Here is a 25,452-nt window from a genome sequence, read left to right as displayed (position 1 = left end):
GGCCTCGGACTGTCACCCTCTGCTGAGCCTTAGAAAACATAACAGCTGGGATGGGGGTGGAACTTTTGAAGTCTATTTTGTTTTTGTTTTTTGGGGGGGCGGGTTTAGTGACATATGACAACTGGCATTACAGGTCAGAGGAACCATCACTGTCAGAACCTTGCCTAACCTAACAAACAGGAATTTATTTAAATGTTATCGATCTGCCCAAACTACTTATCAAATATTTACATCCCACTTTTCCCTGTGATTCAAGGCAGATTACAAATCATACTGAAAAGAATAATAGCAATGTGCAAAAAAAGAATTGTTTTCTTTTCGTCTCCATCGTAGCCTATGGGAACAATTATAGTCAATGACCCCATATGCTATAATGGATAATTTATCTGGGGCTCAAGGCAGGCTGTTTTTTGAGGTAGTCACCAAATGTGCAGCATAGCTACTGGTACCTCTCCTCAGAAACTTCCCCAGGTTTCAAAAAGATTGGACCGGGAGGTCCAATTCGATGGGCCCCAGAGGTGCCCCCATTCTCCATTGTTTCCAATGGAGGTTGTGAGTTGAAGCAGAGATCCTGTGAGCAGGCTGTCAAAATCTTGTGCACCAGCACCCCCTCGTGCAGTTTAGAAGGAACTACAGAAACAAGTCCAAAGAAGATCCTAAAGTCTGGCACTTGATCAAGGGACCTAAAACAATCAAGCTCAGACAAGCAAACCCACCGCTCGCAAACTATATAAAGCTAAGATACGAGCGCAACGGTTATATGGCTCATTTACATGGCTGCCCAGCACACATTTTGTACCTCAGGAAAGTGTTCAATCTAAGTTCTTAAGAACTATTCTACAGGTCTCTACATGTGTGTCAAAAGCCAGGGTAAGATTGGAGACAAGATGTATAAAAGTTGAAGCCTGAGTTTGTATTCTAACTATCCATGGCTAAAGGGATATCTTCACCCACAAGGTCCCTCTGATGTTTTGTGACAACTTCCAATCAAATTGGTGCAAATATTTTCAGTTATCTATTGAAAATTGGCTCCCCACCCCACCCCGGCTCTCTTATCCTGTGGAATAGACCAGGCAAAAAATTACTTAAGCAGAGAAGTGAGGATATTGAACGCCAAACCAAAAGACTCTGATGAGGGCAGGTATCAAAAACACAGCTGAACCAGCAAACTATTTAACATCTTTGGAAGCAAAAGAGTTTAAAAGAGCCTTTGCTCTGGCAAGGTGCCCTGCCCTCCCTTCTGCTGTACTTGAAGGGAAATATAAGAACATTCCTTTTGCTGTACTTGCCCACTAAGGGAGGTGGAGACTACAGGGCATACGTTCTTCATATGCCCTTATTATAAGGTGCCGTGTAAGGAGTTAATCACCTCCCCTGCTTTAAAAAATTTCGGGCCTTTCAGAAAAAGCTAAATTTATTTCTATCTGATAGATACCCCAAGATTACCTACCAAGTACTCAGGTGACAGAAAATGCATGGTAGTTAGAAAAGAGGAGGTTACTAAATTTTAGACAAAATGTTAAATGTTTTATGTAAGTATTTTTAAATCCTCGAAACGTTGTATGCTTGTGCTTTCCTTTTGTATGTTTGGTCTAAGGACTGCACTAGCAATAAACAAACAAGTAAAGAATGATGGGGAACAGCAAGAGAAATGTTGAGCGCAGTTCTGTGGACAACAAAAAAAAAATTAGAGAGGAATATACTTGGGAATGAGAAATTAGCTCAATATTCAACAAAACAAAGACTGCTTACTTTGCATACGGGGGAACATCGAAGCTGCTCAAGCAGAGTCCGGAGGATAACAGCATCCACAATCTTCATCCGCTGTATCAGCATAACCAAAGCCTACACAAAGACAACATGGATGGAGGGAGCACAAGTTCAGAAGAAAACAGAAATGGGTAATTTGGGTTGCCCTTACATGTAACCAAATCATACACATACTAAATGTAAAGAATCTCATGACGTCTAATCTTGCCCCTGAACTGAGGCAGAATTCCCTGTACCTAAAATCAGCCCACCCAGATTTTTATTTGATTATTCCTTATATATTCTCAGGGGGGAAAAATACAATTTAAAACTTTTCTTCTTGCAGACCTTGAATCTGGAACCTTGGATAGAGTTGCCAGATTTCATGTAGCTGCCAGAGTCTACCAAAGTACAGTGCTGATTTACTGACACAGATTTGCTTTCTTATATTTATAATTGCTCTGCTAATGTATGTTTTATCCTGCTGCTCCGTAACCGGACAAATTATTGATCGATCCTATGTGTCCTCAAAAACTTTGTGTGAAAGTTTCTCGTGGACAAACGGTTGAAAGTGTACAATCTGAAATGAAACAAAACCTGGAGTAAATGAGTAGTTGGATCCAATCGGATTTTCTAATGATGAAATAGAAAGAACTGTTCCCCATTTTAAAAAGGCTATGCTGGGTATCATGGGAAAAGCTATGTGGAATAGGGGCTACAGTGAAGAGGGGAATTAGGTGAGATTGAATGAAAAAGTTGGCTTCCTACATCTGTATAGCTTTATATCCTCTTCTCATGGCTCCTCCTTTGACCACCTACAGCTCATCTTCCTTTCTTGTCTGCGGTCAACTAATAATAATGCGGTCAAAATTAATAATGCAAATTAAGTAGATTAAATGTAAATGTTCACTGTTTGCATCGTTGATGCCCTGCAAAATATGGATTTGCACAGTCAATTCTAATCATAGCCAGCAACTGCAATCAAATGTTTACCCTTAAACCTTACATTCGGAACCTTTTTGTCTCCTTTATTGATTTCTTATTCTTTCCAAGGTGGTCTGACTTGTGCTTAAACTGGAGTGCTCAATGAAGACATCATTTCCACATAAAGATCTTACAAATGTCACAATGTGATTCCCCGCTGCCATATAGGATAGGGAGGAATGTCACATGCATGTGTTGCAGATGAAATCAGCCAGCTGACCTCACTGACAAAGCCTCAAAGACATTTCTATCTGAGCAGGGTTCAAAGGGCAAGGAAAGAGGTAGTGAAAAGAAGGAATCGGAGAATCATCAACAGTGCACAAGATCTTCCCCTTGTCTTTTGTTCAAAGACCAATGCAACAGGTCCAGGAAACAGGAAATCGCTACCAAAAAAATGAACAAAAGAATTGAAGTATATGACAATATTATTCTCCCATCAGCTCAGTTAGAGAATTGATAACTTTACTGGGATTTGAACAAAGTTGGATTCTATCAAAGGCCAATATTCAGTGCCAGACCTCTGGCTAAGCCACCCAAGAGACTGCCTGAGGTGGCACAATGAAGAGGGTACAGATACATTGCCAGTGCTTGGCTTTCCTCCAGCCATCATTGGCACAAGAGTTAACTGGATCACTTCCTGGGCCCATTCTACTGCCAGCTGGGTATTAGCTGAGCAACATTACTGTTTCTTTTCATGCACAGCCCCAAACACTTTTTTTTATGTGGCAAATAAATCACTTTACAGTTCCATTGGCGGGAAAGGGACCACTACGGGGAAAGCAGAACATATTGAGAAGCAGGAGGAGAAAGCAATGATTGCAGCTCCATCCTTATCTCACTGGTGGAAAAGCAGGGCAAACTCAGAACATGCAAGTGCAACATAAAGCATCAAATCTCTCTGTTCACTTATGCAGCGTCTCCACCTCCATTTTCCTCTTCCAGTCGTTCTGGATCAGACACCGAAGCATTGTCATTTGTGCAATTGGGGTGGACTCTTCCAGATATCCCAAGCAAACGGCTGCATTGAAGGAAACGTTGTTCATGGGCTCCTGCAATTTCACCAATCGTTGTAGATTCCGGGTCAAACTGGATTGAGCACCTATGCAATTCCGCTAGAAGAAGAGAACAGCTGTGTTAGGAACAGCCCTCCCTGAGTGCCATTTCAATAGCATTCCTGTTGACCAGAAACGGAAGGGGGCTGGCAAAGCACCAGTAGCAGAGTATCAGAACCAATGGGCTGAAAGTAAATCAGTTTGTCAAAGATTTCAGGTTTTCACGGCTGGTAACATCATTAGGGTTTGTAGAATCTTTTGGGCTCAAGTGCCGTGTTCTACTGGAGAAAGTTTTCCTTCCAGACGTTTCGTTCTCGGCTACGGAGAACATCCTCAGTGGCGTTGCAGTCGGAGCAGGTGCTCTGACCTTCTTGGCTGCTGTGCATTGAGTGGGGTCAGGGCTGCTGGAGAACTGCTGTTTCTAGGCTGGAGGGGGTGTGGTGAGAGGGCAACCTCCAGTCTAGAAATAGCAGCTCTCCAGCAGCCCTGGCCTCACTCAATGCACAGCAGCCAAGAAGGTCAGAGCGCCTGCTCTGACTGCAACGCCACTGAGGATGTTCTCCGTAGCCGAGAACGAAACATCTGGAAGAAAAACTTTCTCCAGTAGAACACGGCACTTGAGCCCGAAAGATTCTACAAACCCTAATAAATCAGTTTGTTTTGGCTAAACGTTAGGAAGAACTTCTTGACAGTTAGAGCAGTTCCTCAGTAGAACAGGCTTCCTTGGGAGGTGATGGGCTTTCCTCCTTTGGAGGTTTTTAAGCAAAGGCCAGCTAGCCATCTGACAGCGATGCTAATTTGTTGAACTTCGGCAGATTATGAGGAGGAGGGTAGGAAGGGTTGCATCAGTGTTTAGTTCTCACGGTGCTTTCTTACATGCCCATTGCCACTGTGGGGTCAGGAAGCAATTTTCACCAGGTTTGGCCAGGGATCCTAGAGGGCTTTTGTTTTGGTTTTTTGCCATTTTCTGGGCAAAGGGTCACTGGGGGTGTGGGGGTAGTTATGAATTTCCTGCATTGTGCAGGGGGTTGGACTAGATAAATGTGGAGGTCCCTTCCAACTCTAGGATTCTATGGTTTTGTTTATAGCTCCAGCTGTTACCTCATCCGTAGGCAACACTGACCATGCACGCAGAGACACTTTCAGGGCTGACAAGACATCTTCTCTCCGGTTCAGGCTCACCTCCTTCAAGTGTCTAATCAGTACTTTCATTACAGAGGCCTCCTCCAGGCAACCTGCGCCAGAGAATCAAGAGGTCACAGTTCAAAATAAAACCCTCTAAATGTTCAGGGAAAATCAGGCTACCCAATCCCCTGGTCCCAGTGCAGGAACCCCTGGTTTTCCAGGCTCCACCCCACCCACAGCCAGGTGGCCAGCTGGCGGAAGCCCCGCCCCCCCCCCAGCCACTCTGTGACTTTAGATCTCTGCAGGTTTAGAAGCTTGCAAACACCTTGTGTTTTAAAATGTGTGTGTGTGCCTTTAAATTTGAGCAGGAAGTAAAAGCTGCATTGGGAGGGGCCAGCAGCAGAGCCGTGTGAGAGAGTGAGAGCGTAGTCTCTCTGCTTGCTTTGCTTTAGTTTCAGACGTCTTTGTATAGGAACCAGAGTCAGAGAGAGAGAGAGAGAGAACAGTCTCTGCGCTTGTTCTGGATTTGTTTCAGATGTCTTTGTATAGGAACCTGTTAATGGGATGGAGGAAAACTCCACCTCTCTCTCTTTTCATTTGCCTGTGTTAGTCTGAAGAAATTGATTGGAAATATAGCAGCTCCTGTGCATAAAGTTCCAGTGAAATCACCAAAGTGTGTGCTTGCAAACTCTGTTTATTATATTATTTATTTATTTGATTTATATCCCGCCCTCCCCGCCAGAGCAGGCTCAGAGCAGCTTACATGTTCATGTATGTACATAAAATATAAAAGTACATTAAAAGACATAAAAACATAAAAATCAAAAACATTTCAAGTGCTATATCAATCTTTGGATGACAATCTGTTTGACAAGATGGGTACTGTCTAATCTGCCCTCATATAACATCTTACTGTTCTGCTGTTCCAGCTGGATGTTGTATATAGAGACAGATTCCAGGTTCATGCTAGAGGTGGTCCAGATGTTTCGAGGTCTGTTGTAGCCTGTGATCTTAATTAATAAATGCCTGGTGGAAGAGCATTGTCTTACAGGCCCTGCGGAACTGGGTGAGCTCTCGCAGGGCCCTAACCTCCTCAGGGAGCTCGTTCCACCAGCATGGAGCTGCAACAGAAAAGACCCTGGCTCTGGTCATCATGAGCTTGGTCTCTTTAGGGCCAGGGATTGAGGGCAGGTTTTGTGACCCTGACCAAAGTGCTCTCTGGGGAACATGTGGGGAGAGGCAGTCCTGAAGATATGCAGGTCCCTGGCCATATAGGGTTCTAAAGGTAAGAACCAGCGCCTTGAAACGGACCCAGTATGCGATGGGCAACCAGTGCAGTGCTTTCAGCACAGGTTGAATATGTTCCCACGAGGGAAGACCCATTAACAGCCTGGCTGCAGCATTCTGCACTAGCTGAAGCTGCTTTGGCTACTCTTTAGTGCGTGTGCACTTTCATTTACTGGAATTGCAGCTGCTGGGGGACAAGGAAAAGAAAACTATTCAGGGGAATTGCAGTGCTGTATTTTTATTTATTTTAGGGAATGGGAAAGTCTCCTCGCTCCACTCCCAAAGTCCACAGTTATTTTCTGAGTTGGACTTGGCAACTCTAAGGAAAATCAAGAGGAAAATGTATTAAAAAATGGACAAACAAGCATTCCAGGGACAACTTATAGATACCTTGGGGGGTTATAAAAACCCCAACAACATAAAATGTACCAGACTCAAGCCTTAATTACTGTCTGAAAGGTAAAACCTGTCCTCTGATAACAGTTGTTTTGAGGATGGCTGTCCTTAATGCTTTGTGGATAAAAGTGTACTCCAATTGCATATTATTTTTGGTACCATTACTTCTGATATTCCAGGAACAGACTTGCTGTTCAAATTAGATTTCAGACCTCAAAGCAGAATAAAATATTACTCCGAAATGTACAGCCTGTTCTCATGCACAATTACTTGGAAGTCAGTTCCACTGATGTCAGTCAGACCCGTAGCTAACCAGGGCCCACGGGGCCTGGCCCCCTGACAGTTTTGGGTGGCCCCTCACCTTCTGGCTGCTGCCTCCCTCCTGCATGTTTTCAATCACATGGGAGGGGCATCCAGGAGCAACTGTTGCCCCTCCCATGCCATTTATAGGGCCCCGAAATCAGCTGACTGGTGGGGTCTAAATTATGCAGGAGGGGTGGCAGGAGCAGTCACCAGCCTCCTGCACAATTTAAAGGGTTCCCTCCCCCATGGCCCCCAATGGCCCCCTCTCCCTGTGGCCCCTAGCTACGGGGCTGATGTCAGTTCTCAGACTGCTACCTTAATGTCACTCTGAAGTCCTTCATGAAATATATTACTTATTTATAACATTTCAGTGTCACCTTTCCACCCAAATAAGATCCCCCATGGCAGCAAAGCGTCTAGGCTTGTCTGCCACAGTCACATGCGTAGGCTAGCAAAACATAGCTGGATTTTAAAAAAACAAGGTAAAAAAAGGTAGTCCCCTGTGTAAACACTAGTTGTTACCGACTCTGGGGTGACATCGCATCATGACATTTTCACGGCAGACTTTTGATGGGGTGGTTTGCCATTGCCTTCCCCAGTCATCTACACTTTCCGCCCTCCCACAGCAAGCTGAGTATTCATTTTACTGACCTCGGAAGGATGGGAGGCTGAGTCAATCTTGAGCTGGCTACCTGAACCCAGCTTCCGCCGGGATCAAACTCAGGTCGTGAGCAGAGAGCTTCAACTACAGCACTGCAGCTTTACCACTCTGCGCCATGAGGCTTTTTTTCGAAGAAAATACTGGGTTTTAAAAAATCATGCTCTAGCATTTGAGAACTGAAGTAGTGATGAAGATCAGCGACACAAGAAAAGAAGCAAAGAAGAAGGAAAAAACCCTACCAATCATTCCATATTCTCTCTGGAAAGGATTGCCTCCATGTAAGTAAAGAAAAACTTCTTTACAGAAAGTGAAAAGACTCTGGAGTAGGCATTTACACTAACAAATGTGGAAAATAAAACAATTGCCCACATGCCAGAAACACTTGGTCTACATTCCAGTTCTGTAAAAGAGAGACATCAAAGACTGCAGCAACAATCAGACCATCACATTAATTTCCCATGCTATTAAAGTGATGCTCAAAATCTTACAACAAAGACTGCCTCTGTGTATGGAATGAGAAATGCCAGATGTTCAAGCTGGATTCAGAAAAGGAAGAGGCACTAGGTATCATACTGCAAATTTACATGGGTCATTGGACCATACAAGAGAATATCAGAAGAAAATCAGGTTGTGTTTCACAGATCAGAGCAAAACTTTTGACTGTGTGGATTATGAAAAGTTATGGTTGGTTTCACAAGAAATGGCATGTCACAACATCTGATTTTTGATGTGCAACCTATACTCTGGATAAGAGGGTACTATTTAGACAGAATATGGAGAAACAGAATGTTTTCCAGTTGGCAAAGGTATCAGACAAGGATGTAATCTCCCTGCCTGTTCAATCCACATGCAAAACATATTATAAGGAAAACTGGATTAGATTTAGATGAAAGTGGAGTGAAAATTGGTGTAAGGAACACATTTGAGATATGCAGATGACACCAAACAGTGAAGATTTGAAATGATTACTGAGGAAGGTTAAGGCAGAAATTGCCGAAGATGTCTTAAGAGCTGAACATCAATAAAACAAAAGAAATTACTACTGAGGAATTATACAACTTTAAAGCTGACAATGAAGAAACTGAAATTGTAACAAATTTTCTATTCCTGGGCTACATCATCAACCAAAAATAAGGCTACCAGCTCTGTGTTAGGACACATCTGGAGATTTTAGTGGGTGGAGCCTGGGAAGGGGGGGTTGGGAGGGAAGGGAACTCTGCAAGGTACAATGCCACAGAGTCCACCCTCCAAAGCAGCCATTTTCTCCACAGACTCTACCTGGAGGTTGAAAACTCAAGCCAAATGGGAGACTGCAACCAAGACATCCAAAGGAGACTGAGCAGGTCTGTAACCAGATATACAAATTAAAGGAACTCCACCCCTTTTCACTTTAATTTTAAAACACTTTGTTTAAGACGTAGCGTCTCCTTCACTGCAGCTCCCTTCCTCCTCTTCCTTGCTCACCAGCCTGCAGGAGAAGGCAGCAACAGAGGAGAAGGAAGCATGGGGCCTCACCAGAAAGGGAGGGAGAACTTGAGCTGTGCAAGTCAGCCGCTGCTGTAGGGGGTGGCAGCAGGCTGTGGCGGGGAGTGCATCTGTGCACCTGGCGTCTCTCTGCCCCTCGTGAAGTCAGAGGGGAAGCAGAAACACACCCACATGTCAGGAGACACCTTGTGACCAAGGGATGGCTGGGTAAAGAGCTTAAATTAAAATATTTAGTTTAATTGGCAGCACCCCCCTGTGCCCCCCCCCAAAAAAATTCCCAGATACAGCCCTGAGATTGACTCTGGGAAGGACAGCCACGAAGGAGATAGAAAAGATTCTTAAGAGTAAGGATGTGTTGCTGACAACCAAGACAGAGGTCCTTTGCTTGGGCCGTCGTGGCCCGGGGGGGGAAATACCCCTTCCGGTTTTTGACGGTGCGCCGCTGATGGCAGCGCACAGGGTCAAGAGCCTGGGGGTACTTCTGGAGCCTTCCTTAACTATGGAGGCCCAGATAGCAGCCACTGCCAAGTCCGCATTCTTCCATCTTAGGCGGGCTAGACAGCTGGCTCCCTTCCTGGAACGCGACGATCTAGCAATGGTGATCCATGCTACGGTCACCTCGAGGCTGGACTACTGCAATGCCCTCTACATGGGGCTGCCCCTGTGTCGTACCCGGAAATTGCAGCTGGTGCAGAACACCGCTGCCCGGTTGTTATTGGGGCTCCCAAGGTGGGAGCACATTCAGCCGGGACTTCGGGCGCTGCACTGGCTGCCAATATCTTACCGAGTTCGGTACAAGGTGCTGGTTATTACCTTTAAAGCCCTATATGGCCTAGGACCTGCCTACCTGAGGGACCGTCTCTCCCCGCATGTTCCCCAGAGAGCACTGAGATCGGGATCTCAAAATCTTTTGGTTGTCCCCGGGCCAAAGGAAGCCCGCTTGAAGATCACAAGGGACCGGGCCTTCTCTGTAATGGCTCCATTTTGGTGGAACCAGCTGCCGGAGGAGGTAAGGGCCCTGCGGGATCTCACCCAATTCCGCAGGGCCTGTAAGACAGTCCTCTTCCGGCTGGCCCACAATTAACGGCCCTGTATACCGACTACTGAATACTGTATACTGTATACTGAATTTGTATCTGAAGCTGAATAGAGTGTAGCTCCACGACCGCTGTCTGTTTTAATGATGTATAGTTATAACAAATGTTTGATTTTAATTATATATTATGAAATGTTAATTTTAAATTGTAATTTTATATTTTTATGTTAGTTTATATATGTTGTAAGCCGCCCTGAGCCACGCGGTGGGAAGGGCGGGATATAAATCCCAGATAAATTAAAAAAAAAAAAGATCAAGATATTTCATAATGATTCATTTTAAATGTGGTGTTGGAAGAGAGTTTTACAGATACTGCGGACCACCAAAAAGACAAATAAATGGGCTCAAGATCAAATCAAAGCTGAACTCTCCCTAGAAGCAAAAATGACTAAACTGAGGTTATCATTCTTTGGTCACACTGTGAGAAGACAAGAGACAATAATGCTAGGAATAATAATGCTAGGAACATTTGAAATAATAGGAAAAGATGAAGACCCAACGTGAGATGGATTGACTCAATAAAGGAAGCCATAGCTACCAGTTTGCAAGGTGTGGACAAGGCTGTTAATGGTAGGACATTTTGGAGGATACTGATTCATAAAGGTTGTTGTAAGTAGAAAATGACGGCATCAAACACACACACACATTTGCTCCAAATCTTCCTTCCAGTCTTTACTGATTCTACTCCTTCCTTTAAGTTTCTGAACTCAGGAGAAGAAGGCTGGCTTAAGTGTGGCCACTTAGTAAAAGTGCTACCACTTCAGAAGAGGAGGTCAGTAAAAAAAATGTAAGGCGAACTATAAATTTCCTTGTAAATGGAATCCCCAGCATGAATTGACTTGACAGTTCACAGATAATTAGAAATTAATCCCTTCAACAGTTGGCTGATTTCACAATGAAAAGAAAACTACACCTTGACAATTCAATTCTTTGTAAGCCAAAATGCCCTCAAAACGAGGTTGGGGAATTGACAGGTGGGCACCTGGCTTAAAAAGGATCTAGAATCTATGTATACAGGATTCCACTTCCAGAAATTATTGCTTACATTTGTCAAGGACACAAATTAAGTAAAACTATTAAAAATTTATTGTAGAAAAAAATAGAAAACACATACAAGGTAATGAATACATACAACACACATACAGTCCTAATAAAAACAGAGATAAATGCATAGAGGTAACATAAGGATGGACAAACAGGGTGATAATTACCAATCGTAGTCTTCAAGGAAGGCTCAAATGGCGACGAACGAAGACTAGGGGAAAGGGACCCTCAATTAATCAGGAATCGGGGATGTATCTAAACAGCGGAACCGGGGTACTCTTAGATGCACACCTGTGGGGAGCTGGGTCACAGGTTATAAGAACTACCTTGAGCCCTTAGGGAATGGGAGGTACAGGGGCGGATGACAGTGGTCAGCTGGTACATGACCTCAGAAAAAGGGGAGGCTCCGCAATGACTATAAGGGCTGCACTTATGCGGTAGCCAATAGCCAGTTTATTGCGGGCACCTGATTGGATGCCCATATCTGGCCAATGAGCAGGCTCGGCCCTGGTTACCTGATTGGACTTCCAGGTAACAATGGGCCAAAGGGGGAGGCACCAGGATAACCATTAAGAGAAAGAATGGGAGAAATTATTGGGGTGGAGGTGATTAAAGCTATCAAACTTATCTAAAAAGGTGACAATAGATGGCCAAATTGCTACCTAAGGTAACACCCAGTCTATACAAAGACACTTGGCTCTAGGTGAAGATGTTCTTCCTCTTCTTCATCCCTCTACTGGCACCAGTCTTTGTCTTGGGTTCCGTTGGACAAAGGCTTAGGCAGTCTGGCAGGATCCATGTCTAAGATAAGTTTGATGGCCTTATGCATAGGTGACATCTGTTGAGTACATGAGCCTCTCGCTTTGCTGTAATGGAGTCTGGCACTGCAGGAAGATAGCTGCTGGTGATGTTAGCCTTCCCATATGGATTCTATGGTCAAGGCTGGAAACCGCTTGCCTGGACAGTTCCTGGTGGCGCACCTTCTTCCGCTGCAACGACCGAGATGGAGATCGCATGGAGTGACTGGAAACCCATCTGTTCTCCTGGTTAGCACTTCTCCAGAGACACGGAGTGTTGCTGCAACGTTGTGGCTGTTAGTACTCACACATAAGTCCCTTCATTCTGGTAGACAAAACCCACATTCTCCTGGCAGATGTGTGTGAGATGAGTCTCCAGGCACCCTGGCAACCAAACAGATGACTACGATGTTCTGAAATTAGGGGTCTTTTTCTCACAACTTCCAGGTCTTCTTTCACTAACAATAACTGCCCTTCTTGTTCTAGGGTTGCCAGGTCTGTGTTGAAAAATACCTGGAGTCTTTAGGGGTGGATCTGGGAAAGGGTGGGATTTGGGGAGGGGAGGGGCCTCAGCATGTTACAATGCCATACCCTTCAGAGAGCCAGTTTGGTGTAGTGGTTAAGTGTGCGGACTCTTATCTGGGAGAACCGGGTTTGATTCCCCACTCCTCCACTTGCACCTGCTGGAATGGCCTTGGGTCAGCCATAGCCCTGGCAGAGGTTGTCCTTGAAAGGGCAGCTGCTGTGAGAAGCCCTCTCCAACCCCACCCACCTCACAGGGTGTCTGTTGTGGGGGAGGAAGGTAAAGGAAATTGTGAGCCACTCTGAGACTCTTCGGAGTGGAGGGCGGGATAGAAATCCAATATCTTCTTCTTCTTCTTCAAAGCAGACATTTTTCTCCAGGGGATCTGATCTCTGCCCGCTAGAGATCACTTGTAAAAGTGGGAGATCTTCAGGCTCCAACTGAAGGCTTGCAATCCTATCACTGCTCACATACTCAGCGTAATAAATTAATTTAGAAATGTCTAATATGCTGGGAGAGTAAAGCTAAGAACATAAAAACACTGCTGGATCAGACTTATGGTCCATCTAGTCCACTGGCCAATAAGATGCCTCCAGGAGGCTTGCAAGCAGAGCATAGAGGCCAAGGCCTTCTTCCAACATTGTTTTACAATAAGTACACTCTTTATGACTGGAGGCTTGAAGCTCTATGAGGGTTAACAGGATTGCTTCAGAACCAACACATTTAATGAAACCTCCAGTTCATTATCTGTGGTTTTGTGGGGAAAGAGTATGTTCTTCAACTTAATAGCCTCAATAGCAGAATCCATCCCCTAAGATGTGGCATATGATAGCTAGGGTTGCCGTCCAATTCAAGAAATATCTGGGGACTTTGGGGGTGGAGCCAGGAGACTTTGGGGGTGGAGCCAGGAGACATCAGGGCAGAGCCAGGAACAAGGGTGTGACAAGCATAATTGAACTCCAAGGGAGTTCTGGCCATCACATTTAAAGGAACCGCACACCTTTTTAAATGTCTTCCTTCCATAGGAAATAATGAAGGATAGGGGCACCTTCTTTTGGGGCTCATAGAATGGGACCCCCTGGTCCAATCATTTTGAAACTTGGGAGATACTTTGGGGAGAGCTACTAGATACTATACTGAAAATTTGGTGCCTCTACCTCAAAAAACAGCTCCCCCAGAGCCCCCAAAACCTCCAGATCAATTCCCCATTATACCCTATGAGAATCAATCTCCACATAGAGAATAATGCTCAGCAGACGTGAGAGGATGCAAGGACTATAAGTCCCAGCATGCACCTCATGAAGGGAGGCCAGACTGGAGCGAATAGCAGGCCGGCGTTGGGCGGGTCTTTGTAACTCGGAGGAAGGGAGAATCCTGAAGCCAGGCAAGGAAAGAGACACGACGCCGTTCCACCCTCCCCACCCCCCACCCCCGCTATCAGATTTTTAGGGAGTGGGGGATTAGGCTGCTAAACCAGGGGTCCCCCGGCAGGGCGGGGGGGTTGGGAAGCCTAATGATAGCCCACATTAGAAAGTGGGGATGTCATAAATGTGAAGGTGGAAAAATAATACAGCAGTTGTTCTTAGAAGGTACCAACTCTTAGAGGAGATAACTCTCAGTGAAGAGTCCATAATTCCCTAAACATTTTATCGACTATTGTGCATATTCCAAAACCCATATTTAGATAATGACCTCTCACAGAGCTCTGTGAATATTAAAAGGTGCAGGAACTTTCTCATAGCATGAATTTAGCAAACCTTCTTGAGAAGCGGGCCACATGAGGCATGCTATCATGGTGCATGACACTCATAGTTCAGAAAGACAAGCTACAACAACACACAGGCTGTGAATTCAGGTTTGCATACTATGTTCCTACTTCTAAGCCCACCATACAACTTAAAACTGGATCCAACACACCCGCACCCACACCCACACACCCCCACACCCATACCCACACCCATATATATACACACAGAGACACACACATACATACAGAGAGAGAGAGAGGGAGGAAGAGAGAGAGAGAGGATGTTATTGTTTTTCATGTTTCAGGGTGCTACTGTTTTAAAATTTCCTTGGGTAGACCTTCCAGTTCGGGGGGGTTTAATTTTGTTTTTCCTGTAACCACCATTTCCCAATATATGGTCATTGCGTTATTTAAAATGTACAATGGGTGCTCATCTTGGTGTCAAAATATATACTTTTGAGGTTGATAAAGCCAAATACATTACTATATTAGTTGTAGAGAAAGTCAATTTTCCTGTAGTCACCATTTTACAAGACGGAGGATCTTTTTTCACATTCTAGTAGGGTGCTTATTTTGGTGACAAACCGTATGTTGTTTGTCACTAAAACTAATAAAACTATAAAACTAAATATACTATTCCTTTTTCTTGTGAAAACAAAGCATTATTCTTTAGGATTTGTAATTTTTTTTTGGGGGGGAGGGGAATAAATTCAGACATACTGTTATTTTTTCATGTTTGTAATACTGTGGCAAAATGTGGCAAGAGATTTCCTAAGGTGACAACTACTAAAAGTACAGACAGTTATTTATTCCGCTGCCTTAAGTATCAGCAAAAGAATGCTTGTTTTTTTTATTTCTCTTGCTTATATGTTGCTTAAATTCTCATTCTAAAGCAAAGGTTACAGTCCCACAGAAGTGATTTGCTATGCAACGTCTCTACAGTTTGTTTGAGTCTTGAAGAAAACAGAACAAAGTAGTGCAGCCTTCTTGCACCTGTACGCATTAGATCTGCCTACTGCCACCAGGCAAATGGGGAACCTACCTACCTTAAAGGTTAAGTGGCCCTCCTAAACCAGCTGCCCAGGAGCCTTTCAAAATCAGGAGCCAGCACTGTCTAGCGGACAATGCAGCAGATTATATTTGTTCCAGTTTTTTGCTCAGTAAATTTAGCCCCCACATCAGCCACATCATTTTCTCCACTCCCTAAAATTACCCTAACAATTGGCTCAAAATATCTGTGCTTAGCCAATTCACTAAATACAAAACAACCTACAGTAGCATTCTGGCCTCTGAAACTATTTGTTGCCAGAACTTCAAGAAATTTCTACCACTGAAATAATCTATCATCAGTACCAAGAGATCTTGGAGGAAAGGGCCATCAAGTCACAGCTGACATATGGTGATGACCCCATGGGGTTTTCAAGGCAAGAGGCGTTCGCGGATGGTTTGCCATTGCTTGCCTCCAAATTACAAACCTGGTATTCCTTGGAGATCTCCCATCCAAACACTAGCTAGGGCTAGGGTTGCAAAACTCCAGGTGGTAGCTGGAGATCTCCTGAGATTACAACTGATCTCCAGGTACCCTCCTAAGGGGCCCTCCCAAGCAGCTGCCAGATCAGTTCACCTGCAGAAAAATGGTTATTTTGAAAGTTCCACCCCTCCCAAAACCCCACTGTCCTCAGGCTCTACCCCTCAAATCTCCAAGTATTTTCCAGGATGGAGCTGGTAACCCTAGCCAGTGCCCACCCTGCTTAGCTTCCAAGTTCTGATGAGATTAGGCCAGGCTGGGCTGTACAGGTCAGGGTACCCAAAGATCTAATGCCCTATTAAGGACCTTGCTGCTATTGTTCATGCCAGTGACTCACCCAACAAAGCCAGAGACCGAGCTATTTCATACCGCAGGGGCAGACTTTCACATTCCTGAAACTAAAAGAGAATAAGCATGTATTAAAGACTAACTGGAAACAACATACATGCAGAAATATTCCATGACACATTCCTAGTCACAGAAGGATTCCAGATACTATCTGATCCAGAATCAAAAGGGAGGTCTATCCACTCATCACCATATGCAATGTAGAATAACATATACCATAAGCACAAAGCAGGCACACAACGGGAAAGTGCTTGTGGAGAAAACAGGAGTACATGGTTCAAGCAATTAAGACAAGCTAGATACTGCAAAAGAAGCCATGCTCCATGGAGTATCCAATTCCCTTTACCTGGAAGGGGGAAAAAATTCTAGTACAGCAATTGGTATGACCCCCCCCCCAAACCTGAGCATCATCCATCCACTCTCATATTTTACATTATCTATGTCTGTTTTCAACTATCATTAATTCAATTAATTAATCTAGGGAACGTTCAGAGACTGGGATTTTTGGAGGAGAAGAGAATGAATATTTTATTGTTGCAAAGCATCATGAGCTTTGTAGCCTTATGCAGAGCTTATTTGTAGCAAAAGCCCAGCAGAAACTCATTTGCATATTAGGTCACACCCCCTGACACCAAGCCAGTTGGAACTGCGTTCCTCTGTGTTGCTGCTCAAAAAAAAAAAACCCGGCCTTATGTAAGCCATCTTGGAAAGAAGGACACAGATATTTTAAAATAAAGTCATTTTCATATGTGGCTTCTTTACATGGGACCTCAATCTTTGAGCTATGCAAAACCCTGATGCAATAAATGTTCACAACATTAAATGGGACTTGGTATGAAATAACCATGTTACAGAATTGGTTTGATAGAAAAGTTAACTACATGGAAAATAAAGATATTGAAAGATACTAGGTGTACATTTCGGTAGCCCAGACCAGACTAAAATACTTCCTGTATGCACAGGTACAACGAAAGCCATCATCTCTTGTTTCCATTTAATATATGTTACCAAAAAGAAAAAAAAGGACAAGGTACATTTAGGCTGTACCTAATCTTAATTGTGCAGGGACTGCCCTCACCATCAGCTAAAAGTGATGACTAACTAGATATTAAAGCTGATTCATATCTTTTTCTATGTCCATCTCCAGCAGCATCTATTAGACAAAATGTGTGATATGATATAATCACATCCAGAGTTTCCCTATCCCTCAAGTGGCTATTCATCAATTAGAATCGTGAGGGAAACAGTAAATGTGAAGACAGCTCATGATGCATGCCTTTTCCAAGCTGTTATCAAGTAAACACATCAGGGGAAAGGCAGGTCAGCAACAACCACATGTCTCCTGTAACATCTTACCCTCTGAAAACTTTCTAAACATGTATTGCAAGAGAACAGGGGGCCAAAAGAGCTGTACTCACTAGGGTTGCCAAGTCCAACCCCAGAAATATCTGGGGACTTTGGGGGTGGAGCCAGGAGACTTTGGGGGTGGAGCCCTAGAAGGGCCCGGATTCGCGGCTCGCCATGCTCCTGGCCTGCCTCGCCCTCCCCTTCTCTGGTTTTGCCTGCGCTGCTCTTGGCTGCTCCTCCGAGATGGGCTCAGCCTGGGCCCATCTCGGAGGAGCAGCTGCGGTGGGCGGGGAGGGGGCGGCAGCGGCGCAGCGGCCTCGCCGGCTCCAGGATCAGGTGGCTTGCCATGCTCCCCGGTGCCGTTTCCCCTCCCTCCCCCCGCTTCCGTTTTTTGGGGGAGTGGGGGAAGAGGGTGGGAATCCTGGGGTCCTCCGACAGGGCGGGAGGGTTGGGAAGCCTAGTACTCACTGTATTATAAAGTGCAGAAACGACACGTTCTTCAGCTACTCCAAGATGACCAAGGGCCTAGAAAAAACAGCCAAGGGAATCATGAAAACCAGAACAAACAGTAGGACAGCCCAGTTCTTACAGGGGTTCAGCTCAGCCGATAGCAAGAGAGCGAAACTGCAGGCAGATATTACTTCCATCTTGGAAAAAAAAAAATAACCGTGAAACATGTTACAGAACTCTTTTGCAAAGAGGCTGTGAAAGGGTATGTTGCTATGAACTGTGATGTACCTCCTCCTCACCCCTACCCCAGCCGTACCCCTCAGGAGTTACTTGCAAGGTAAGGCAGGATACTGGAGCAGCATTCTCCTGCTTCCACTGAAAAAAGAAGGAAAAGTGGGGCATGGGCAGAAAGCTGTAGCTGCTTTGTCCATTGTTCCCTATTTGCAGTATTCGAAGTGGACAAGTTTAGAGAAGTAAATATAACAATTAAAAGTGATTGTGCCAAGCTTTACACCTGTGGATTACTATAGCAGCTACTGCCAAGAAAACATAAGCTACAAACCAAAAATTGAGCAAATACCGATGTTTCATGATTAGTGCTGTAAGAGGATTGAAAGTTTGATAGCCATGAGACCACTGTATAATAAATAATAATAAGAAGAAGATATTGGATTTATATCCTGCCCTCCACTCTGAAGAGTCTCAGAGCGGCTCACAATCTCCTTTACCTTCCCTCCACAACAGACACCCTGTGAGATAGATGAAGATATTGGATTTATATCCCGCTCTCCACTCTGAAGAGTCTCAGAGCGGCTCACAATCTCCTTTCCCTTCCTCCCCCACAACAGGCACCCTGTGAAGTAGATGAAGATATTGGATTTATATCCCGCTCTCCACTCAGAAGAGTCTCAGAGCGGCTCACAATCTCCTTTCCCTTCCTCCCCCACAACAGGCACCCTGTGAGGTAGATGAAGATATTGGATTTATATCCCGCTCTCCACTCCGAAGAGTCTCAGAGCGGCTCACAATCTCCTTTCCCTTCCTCCCCCACAACAGACACCCTGTGAGGTGGGTGGGGCTGGAGAGGGCTCTCCCAGCAGCTGCCCTTTCAAGGACAACCTCTGCCAGAGTTATGGCTGACCCAAGGCCATGCCAGCAGGTGCAAGTGGAGGAGTGGGGAATCAAACCCGGTTCTCCCAGATAAGAGTCCACACACTTAACCACTACACCAAACTGGCTCTCCAGGCTTGGTTTTATTTATTATATATATAAATGTAATATATATAAAGCTGTGCTTTCCCCAGATTAAGGCAGCATACAACTAAAAACCAGATCCAATGAAAATCACAGAAAGGCACCTTTCCCAACAAACAAGACTATGTCCGGCCCCTCCCAGCCAAGCCGGCTCGCCGGCGCTCAGGCTGGGGGCCGCCTTTGCCGCCCCGGAAGGAGGGAGGGGCAATATCACCCCACATACGGGGTTTGCTGCGGGCGCGGAGCCGGGGCTATTTAAGCCCCGGCCCCCGCTCTCCCCGCACGCAGTTTCTTTTGGCTCTCTGGTTGAGAGCCTCGTGCGCAGCGCGTCGGGCTGCTGAGGGACAGGGCCGGGACTCTTGAAGTGGAGCGGCAGTCCTTACCTCCTCTTGTGCGGCGGAGCGAAGGCGGCCAGCGTGTCGGCGCTGCGTGGCTAAGTTGTTTTAGGCTTGGAGGGTTGGCGGGCTGGTCGGCCTGAGCTGGGAGCGAGCGCAGCGGCCTCTTTATTCCCAGCCACAGCGGCTGTGAGGAGCGCACGCGGCGGGCAGATTGGCGCTTGCTGTGATCAGCTGTTTAGGGCGGCGGGCAAAGGGCCCTGGGCACGTGTGTTCGGCGGAGCGGCGCTGGAGCGGCTCAGCTGTTCGGCGCTTGCTAGGGTCAGCCGTTTAGCGCGGCGGGGAAGGGGCCGTTGGCGCGTGCGTCCGGCAAGCAGCGCTTGCGAGGCTCAGCTGTCAGGCTGGTGCTTCGAGAGCTACCAGCCCCTGAGCATAGTAGCTGATTTACGGCTACAGGCCCTCGGGTGACGAGGCTTTGACCCTCTTCTTCCCCCCCGCTGTCTGGGGGGAGGCTCACTGTGGGTTGTTGGTGGGGGTCGGCTTCTGCAGGCTCCTGGCTTGTCATTGTGCAATAGCCTTTCTTTCGTGGGGTGCTTAAGTGGAGTGTGGGTTTGTGATTGCCAAGGACTAGCATACGCTGGGTGTTCCTTGCAGGGAAAGTCAGGCTGGGTGCTACCTGCCCCCCCCCCACCCTCTCCCTATTATCTTGGCCTGTTGGCCTGTGCCTACACCAGCTGCAGTGCCTGGGTGACGCCTGCTTTGCTTTAACTACTATACCACCGTGCCAAGGTTGGGTAGAGGTGTAGCAGGGAACCTCCTTACGGCAGTGGGAAGTCATCCAGGTTTTGGCTGGTTTATAGGGTAAGTAGGATGGCACCTAAAAAGGGGCAGGGCAAATCCAAGGGCAAGCAGCCCGCCCACCCCGGGGGCGGGGTCAGCGGGGGCCCCCAGGGGAAGAGCCTGGGCAAAGTGAGCGTGTGAGACTGGCCATTATGGGTCAGCTGGAGGCCCTAGAACAGGAAAGAGTTGCTAGGGGCGCTCCCATTTGGGAGGGTCGCCGGCGTGCCTCCGGCCGCTCGGCACGGCTGACTTTTGAAGCGGAGGTGCTCGCCCGTCTTTCTGCCTTGCAGGGTGAGCCAGCTGAACCGGAAGCGCCACTGGAACCAGACCAGGAGGAGGATCCTGGGGAAGGCCCATCGGGTACGGCACCGAGGGACGGCGCATCTGGCAGCGGTGGGCCACAGACCCCTGGAGGTGCTGGTGTCTTTCCGGGCGATGGTGGTAAGCCTCCCCTTCCGCCAGTTCAGGGGTGGCCGTGGGGCCCTATTCAACTTCCTCCTCACCCGTCACCAGTGGGCGGAGCAGCATGGGCGGTCGGACAGTTCGGAGCAGGGGAGCAGTCCCGCTCTGGTCAGCCGTGGTCTTGGGGTCCTCATACACCGAGCCCGCTGCCTAGTTCAGTTTTTTCCCCTGTTGGTCAGCAGGTGGGCGCTGTGGCGCCGCCTGCTACCCCTGCCTCCCTGCCCTCTCCTGGGGTGTTGCCATGGGGTGGTCAGCAGCTTGGACAATTTCAGGGGATATGGCCAGCGGTCCAGGGCAGTGGGTGGTTTTACCCCCCCAACCCTTACGCGAACATCCCTTTCCATATCCTCCCCTATGGTGATACTTCCTTGCCTCTGGGCGATCACCTGACAGCCGCTACGCGGGAGAAAATTCTCCGGGGGGAGTATGTGGACGTGTTTAGCCTCCTTTTTAGAGAGCTCGAAAAGAAAAATAAGGACGAGCTCGATGACAAGGAGAAGGAAAAGCTAAAACGCAGGAAGGTAGATCGGTCCTGGGCAAACTGGTTGCCCGGTTTCCTCATTTATGCCGGAGTCATTGCGAGAGCGCAGCCGGCACGTGCGGCGGCCCTTTTTCAATACATAGATATTGTTTATAGGGCCTATACAGACTTCGTCGGTGCAGCATGGCTGCAGTACGACGAGGCCTTCCGCATGAGGGCCGCTGTGAATCCTGGGATGCCCTGGGACCAAATAAATCAGCAACTCTGGTTGCAATTGATGGCCCCGGCAAAACCAAATGCTGGAGATAGGGCTGACAGCGGCCATCTGGTGCAGAGGTTGCAGCAGCAGCAGTGCTCTACAGGGGCCAGTGATACTCCGGGCCAGTCAGTCCACTCCCGGCCGTTATGTTGGGAATTTGCATCCAAGGGTGCGTGCCCCAGGAAACCTTGTAAGTTCCGGCATGAGTGCCCGCTCTGCAGCGGGGCCCACGCACTTTCGGCCTGTAGCAGATCTACATCCAGACCGGGAGGCAGGACCCCTGGGGGCAGCGGGGGCGGGCAGCAGCCACCTGGAAAAGGGGCCTACCCACATCCGCCCGATGGCACTCCGCCATCTGGCACATGAGCAGGCGGCGCTCGGCGGCCGGCCGAACTTGCATTGCCCTCTGGTTACCTACTGGTGGGTAGGGGGGCTCTTTTGGTTGTATTGTTGTTTATGCTGACTGCTGTTTGTTTTTCAGATGCTAGGCTCGTGGTGAGTGACGTCGGTTCTCATCTGCGGGCACAGCACGGTTTTCAGTTTTCCATTTCCAGACGGTCTGGGGGGGGGCGCCCAGCCTGGCCTCAGCGTGGGGCTACTTCGGGCCTGGGAGTACGCCCCTGCTGTTCTAGTAGGCTGACCGGTATCGGCCAGATGGTGTTTTTGAGTTGGGCAACCGGGCCTTTTAGTGGTTAGGGCAGGGGGTTTCGGTTGGCTCTGGGCCACCCGGTGGGGCGCTAATGCCTAAGCAGAGGCTTGGCATTGGCGGTGGCTGGAGGAGGTTTGGCCACAGGGTTTTCCAGGGGAGCACCTATGGCCTAGCACCGTTGGTGCGGTGGTCTGCAGGAACCGTAGATGGGCTACACGGCTCAGTGCGGTGATGCAGATCACTCGGAGCCTCACCTGGTTGGATCCTTCCATGGGGATCGATGCCAGCCCAGAAGGTGATGGCTGGAGGCCTGGCCGCTCAGCTACAACCCGAATACGGCGGGCTTGTACTGGGGGCAGGGTGGCTCGCCCTTTGGACAAGGCGGGGTCCAGGTGTTGACCCCAGGGCTTGTCTGGTTCAGGTTTCACCCCCTGCCAGTTACAGTTTTATGTGTTTAATAAAGCGGCCCGGTTTTAAACCCAATTCCTGTGTCTGCCTCTTCATTCCGACTGGGGGGGCAATGTCCGGCCCCTCCCAGCCAAGCCGGCTCGCCGGCGCTCAGGCTGGGGGCCGCCTTTGCCGCCCCGGAAGGAGGGAGGGGCAATATCACCCCACATACGGGGTTTGCTGCGGGCGCGGAGCCGGGGCTATTTAAGCCCCGGCCCCCGCTCTCCCCGCACGCAGTTTCTTTTGGCTCTCTGCCCGCCCACCCGTCCCTTTCGGCAGTACAGGCGTATGCTGGTCGCCTTATTAGGGGCCAGGTAGGAATTTTTTCATCTCCACACAATTGGCCATTGTGGGGGTGTTTTTTGCCTACCTTGTACTGCCGGTTAGTTTAGTTTGGTAATGGTAAGGGTTAAGGTCGCAGGCTGGAGGAGGTTTGGCCACAGGGTTTTCCAGGGGAGCACCTATGGCCTAGCACCATTGGTGCGGTGGTCTGCAGGAACCGTAGATGGGCTACACGGCTCAGTGCGGTGATGCAGATCACTCGGAGCCTCACCTGGTTGGATCCTTCCATGGGGATCGATGCCAGCCCAGAAGGTGATGGCTGGAGGCCTGGCCGCTCAGCTACAACCCGAATACGGCGGGCTTGTACTGGGGGCAGGGTGGCTCGCCCTTTGGACAAGGCGGGGTCCAGGTGTTGACCCCAGGGCTTGTCTGGTTCAGGTTTCACCCCCTGCCAGTTACAGTTTTATGTGTTTAATAAAGCGGCCCGGTTTTAAACCCAATTCCTGTGTCTGCCTCTTCATTCCGACTGGGGGGGCAATATAATTTCAATCAAATTTAGAAGCAAACAGTATTGACCAAAAACCCCATAAAAACATCAACAATAAGAATTAAAAATAAAACACCAAACTTCAAGTAAGAGGAATCTCAGTCTATGTATTACAAAAACAGCTGTCACCAGATAATGGGAAAATGAATCTTCTGTTGAAGTTCTTTCATATGGGAACAGTGACTTTTAGGTCAACAGTAGAATACCTTGAGATATTAAAATATTTACTTTTAAATTTAATTTAACTGATTTCTGAAGACTGCAAATTTAAATGCCAGGTCTGTATTCATTTCTTTTATTGTGTAGGTTCTATTTGTACAATACAAGGAGTAGAAGGGCACTGCAATATATTGTGTATTTATTTCACAAAATTTATAATCCCACATATCTGCTCTCACAGGGGTCATCACAGAGGCTTACACTGAAAGAGGAGCAAGTGGGTGAGCCCAATATTATAGCTAGAGTTACCAATTTCCAAGTGAGGCCTCAGGCTCATCCTTTATTACAACTGATCTCAAGTTTACAGATACCAATTCCCTTGGAGAAAATGGCAGCTCCAGAGCGTGGACTCTATGGCATCACATCTCTGCTGAGCTCCTTTCCCTCCCCAAGCTCCAGTCTCACCAGGCTTTGTCTCCAAATCTCCAGCAATTTCCCAACCCAACAACCCTGGGAACAGCTGACATTATTAACCCATTTGATCACGTAGATGAGGTAGGGTTGCCAATCCCCAGTTAGGGGTAGGGGATCCCCTGGTTTGGAGGCCCTCTCCCCACTTCAGGGTTATCAAAAAGCAAGGGGGGGGGGAGAAAAGGAAGTGGCCTTATTCTTTGTAGATGCAGAAAAAGCCTTTGATAATTTGAGTTGGGACTTTATGTTTGCGGCTAGGACATTGTATGCGCAGCTGTGGAAGCAAGGAAAAATACCAGAAAAGTGGGATTGGATTGTGAAAGTCTTATCGTGGAGTGAGATGGACAAACTAACTAGAACTTTAAGAGATTATGATTTAGAAATATTCAAAAAGTGGAAGAAATTTAAAGGATATATGGAGAAAGAGTGGAATGTAAAAAGACATTGGACATTTTTTTAGTATTAAGGAGGAAAAAAATATTGAACTTTGATTGGTTAGCGGTACCTTTAGTATTGAACTTAAGTCTATAGCTTCGGGGAAGTCAAACATTGGAGGGAGGGGGGTTGAAATATCATATGGGTTAGTATAGAAAATTCATAATTACGTTTTGTAACCATATGTTATCAATAAATTGTTAAAACACAAAAAGCAAGGGGGGGATGTCTGTTAAGCACTCCATTATACCCTATGGAGATCTGTTCCCCATAGGATATAATGGAGAAATGATACATGCGTTTCTGGAAGGCATTTAAAAGGAATGTGATGGCCAGAACTCCCTTCAGAGTTCACTCATGCTTGTCACAACCTTGCTCTTGGCTCCACCCCCAATGTCCCCAGATATTTCCTGAGTTGGGCCCGGCAACCCTCATATGAGGTCAAAGTTGGCATCTAAGTTTATTGGAGTCTGGTTCTTGAGTCTGTGCCTCTGCTGAGTGGTCCATTGTTTTAAGTGAGAAGTTTCTAGGTTAGGAAACTGACTGTAAGCAGGGAAAGGCCAGTCGTACAAGGACTGTGAGATAAAAGTATTATCTAAGATTGCCTGCTAGGGTTGCCAAGTCCAATTCAAGAAATATCTGGGGACTTTGGGGGTGGAGCCAGGAGACTTTGGGGGTGGAGCCAGGGGACATCAGGGTGGAGCCAGGAACAAGGCTGTAACAAGCATAATTGAACTCCAAGGGAGTTCTGGCCATCACATTTAAAGGGACCGCACACCTTTTTAAATGTCTTCCTTCCATAGGAAATAATGAAGGATAGGGGCACCTACTTTTGCGGCTCATAGAATTGGACCCCATGGTCCAATCGTTTTGAAACCTGGGGGATACTTTGGGGAGAGTCACTAGATA

General features: G+C 47.1%; 1 protein-coding gene across 1 annotated transcript in view; it reads right to left on the bottom strand.

Annotated features, from left to right (window-relative positions):
• The window catches only part of HEATR9 (HEAT repeat containing 9), a 67,546-nt gene that overhangs the window by 12,225 nt on the left and 29,869 nt on the right, over positions 1-25,452 (bottom strand). Inside the window, exons 6-10 of the mRNA XM_060252101.1 lie at positions 17,941-17,997; positions 16,115-16,175; positions 4,887-5,020; positions 3,657-3,845; positions 1,753-1,845 (exon numbers count right to left, since the gene is read on the bottom strand). Coding sequence (XP_060108084.1) covers positions 1,753-1,845; positions 3,657-3,845; positions 4,887-5,020; positions 16,115-16,175; positions 17,941-17,997 — 534 coding nt within the window. The remainder of the gene's footprint in view (positions 1-1,752; positions 1,846-3,656; positions 3,846-4,886; positions 5,021-16,114; positions 16,176-17,940; positions 17,998-25,452) is intronic.

The sequence above is a fragment of the Heteronotia binoei genome, chromosome 13, assembly GCF_032191835.1.
Source record: "Heteronotia binoei isolate CCM8104 ecotype False Entrance Well chromosome 13, APGP_CSIRO_Hbin_v1, whole genome shotgun sequence".
NCBI lineage: Eukaryota > Metazoa > Chordata > Lepidosauria > Squamata > Gekkonidae > Heteronotia > Heteronotia binoei.
Note: the sequence above shows the minus strand (reverse complement) of the source record. Positions and strands in the feature narration are given on the sequence as shown.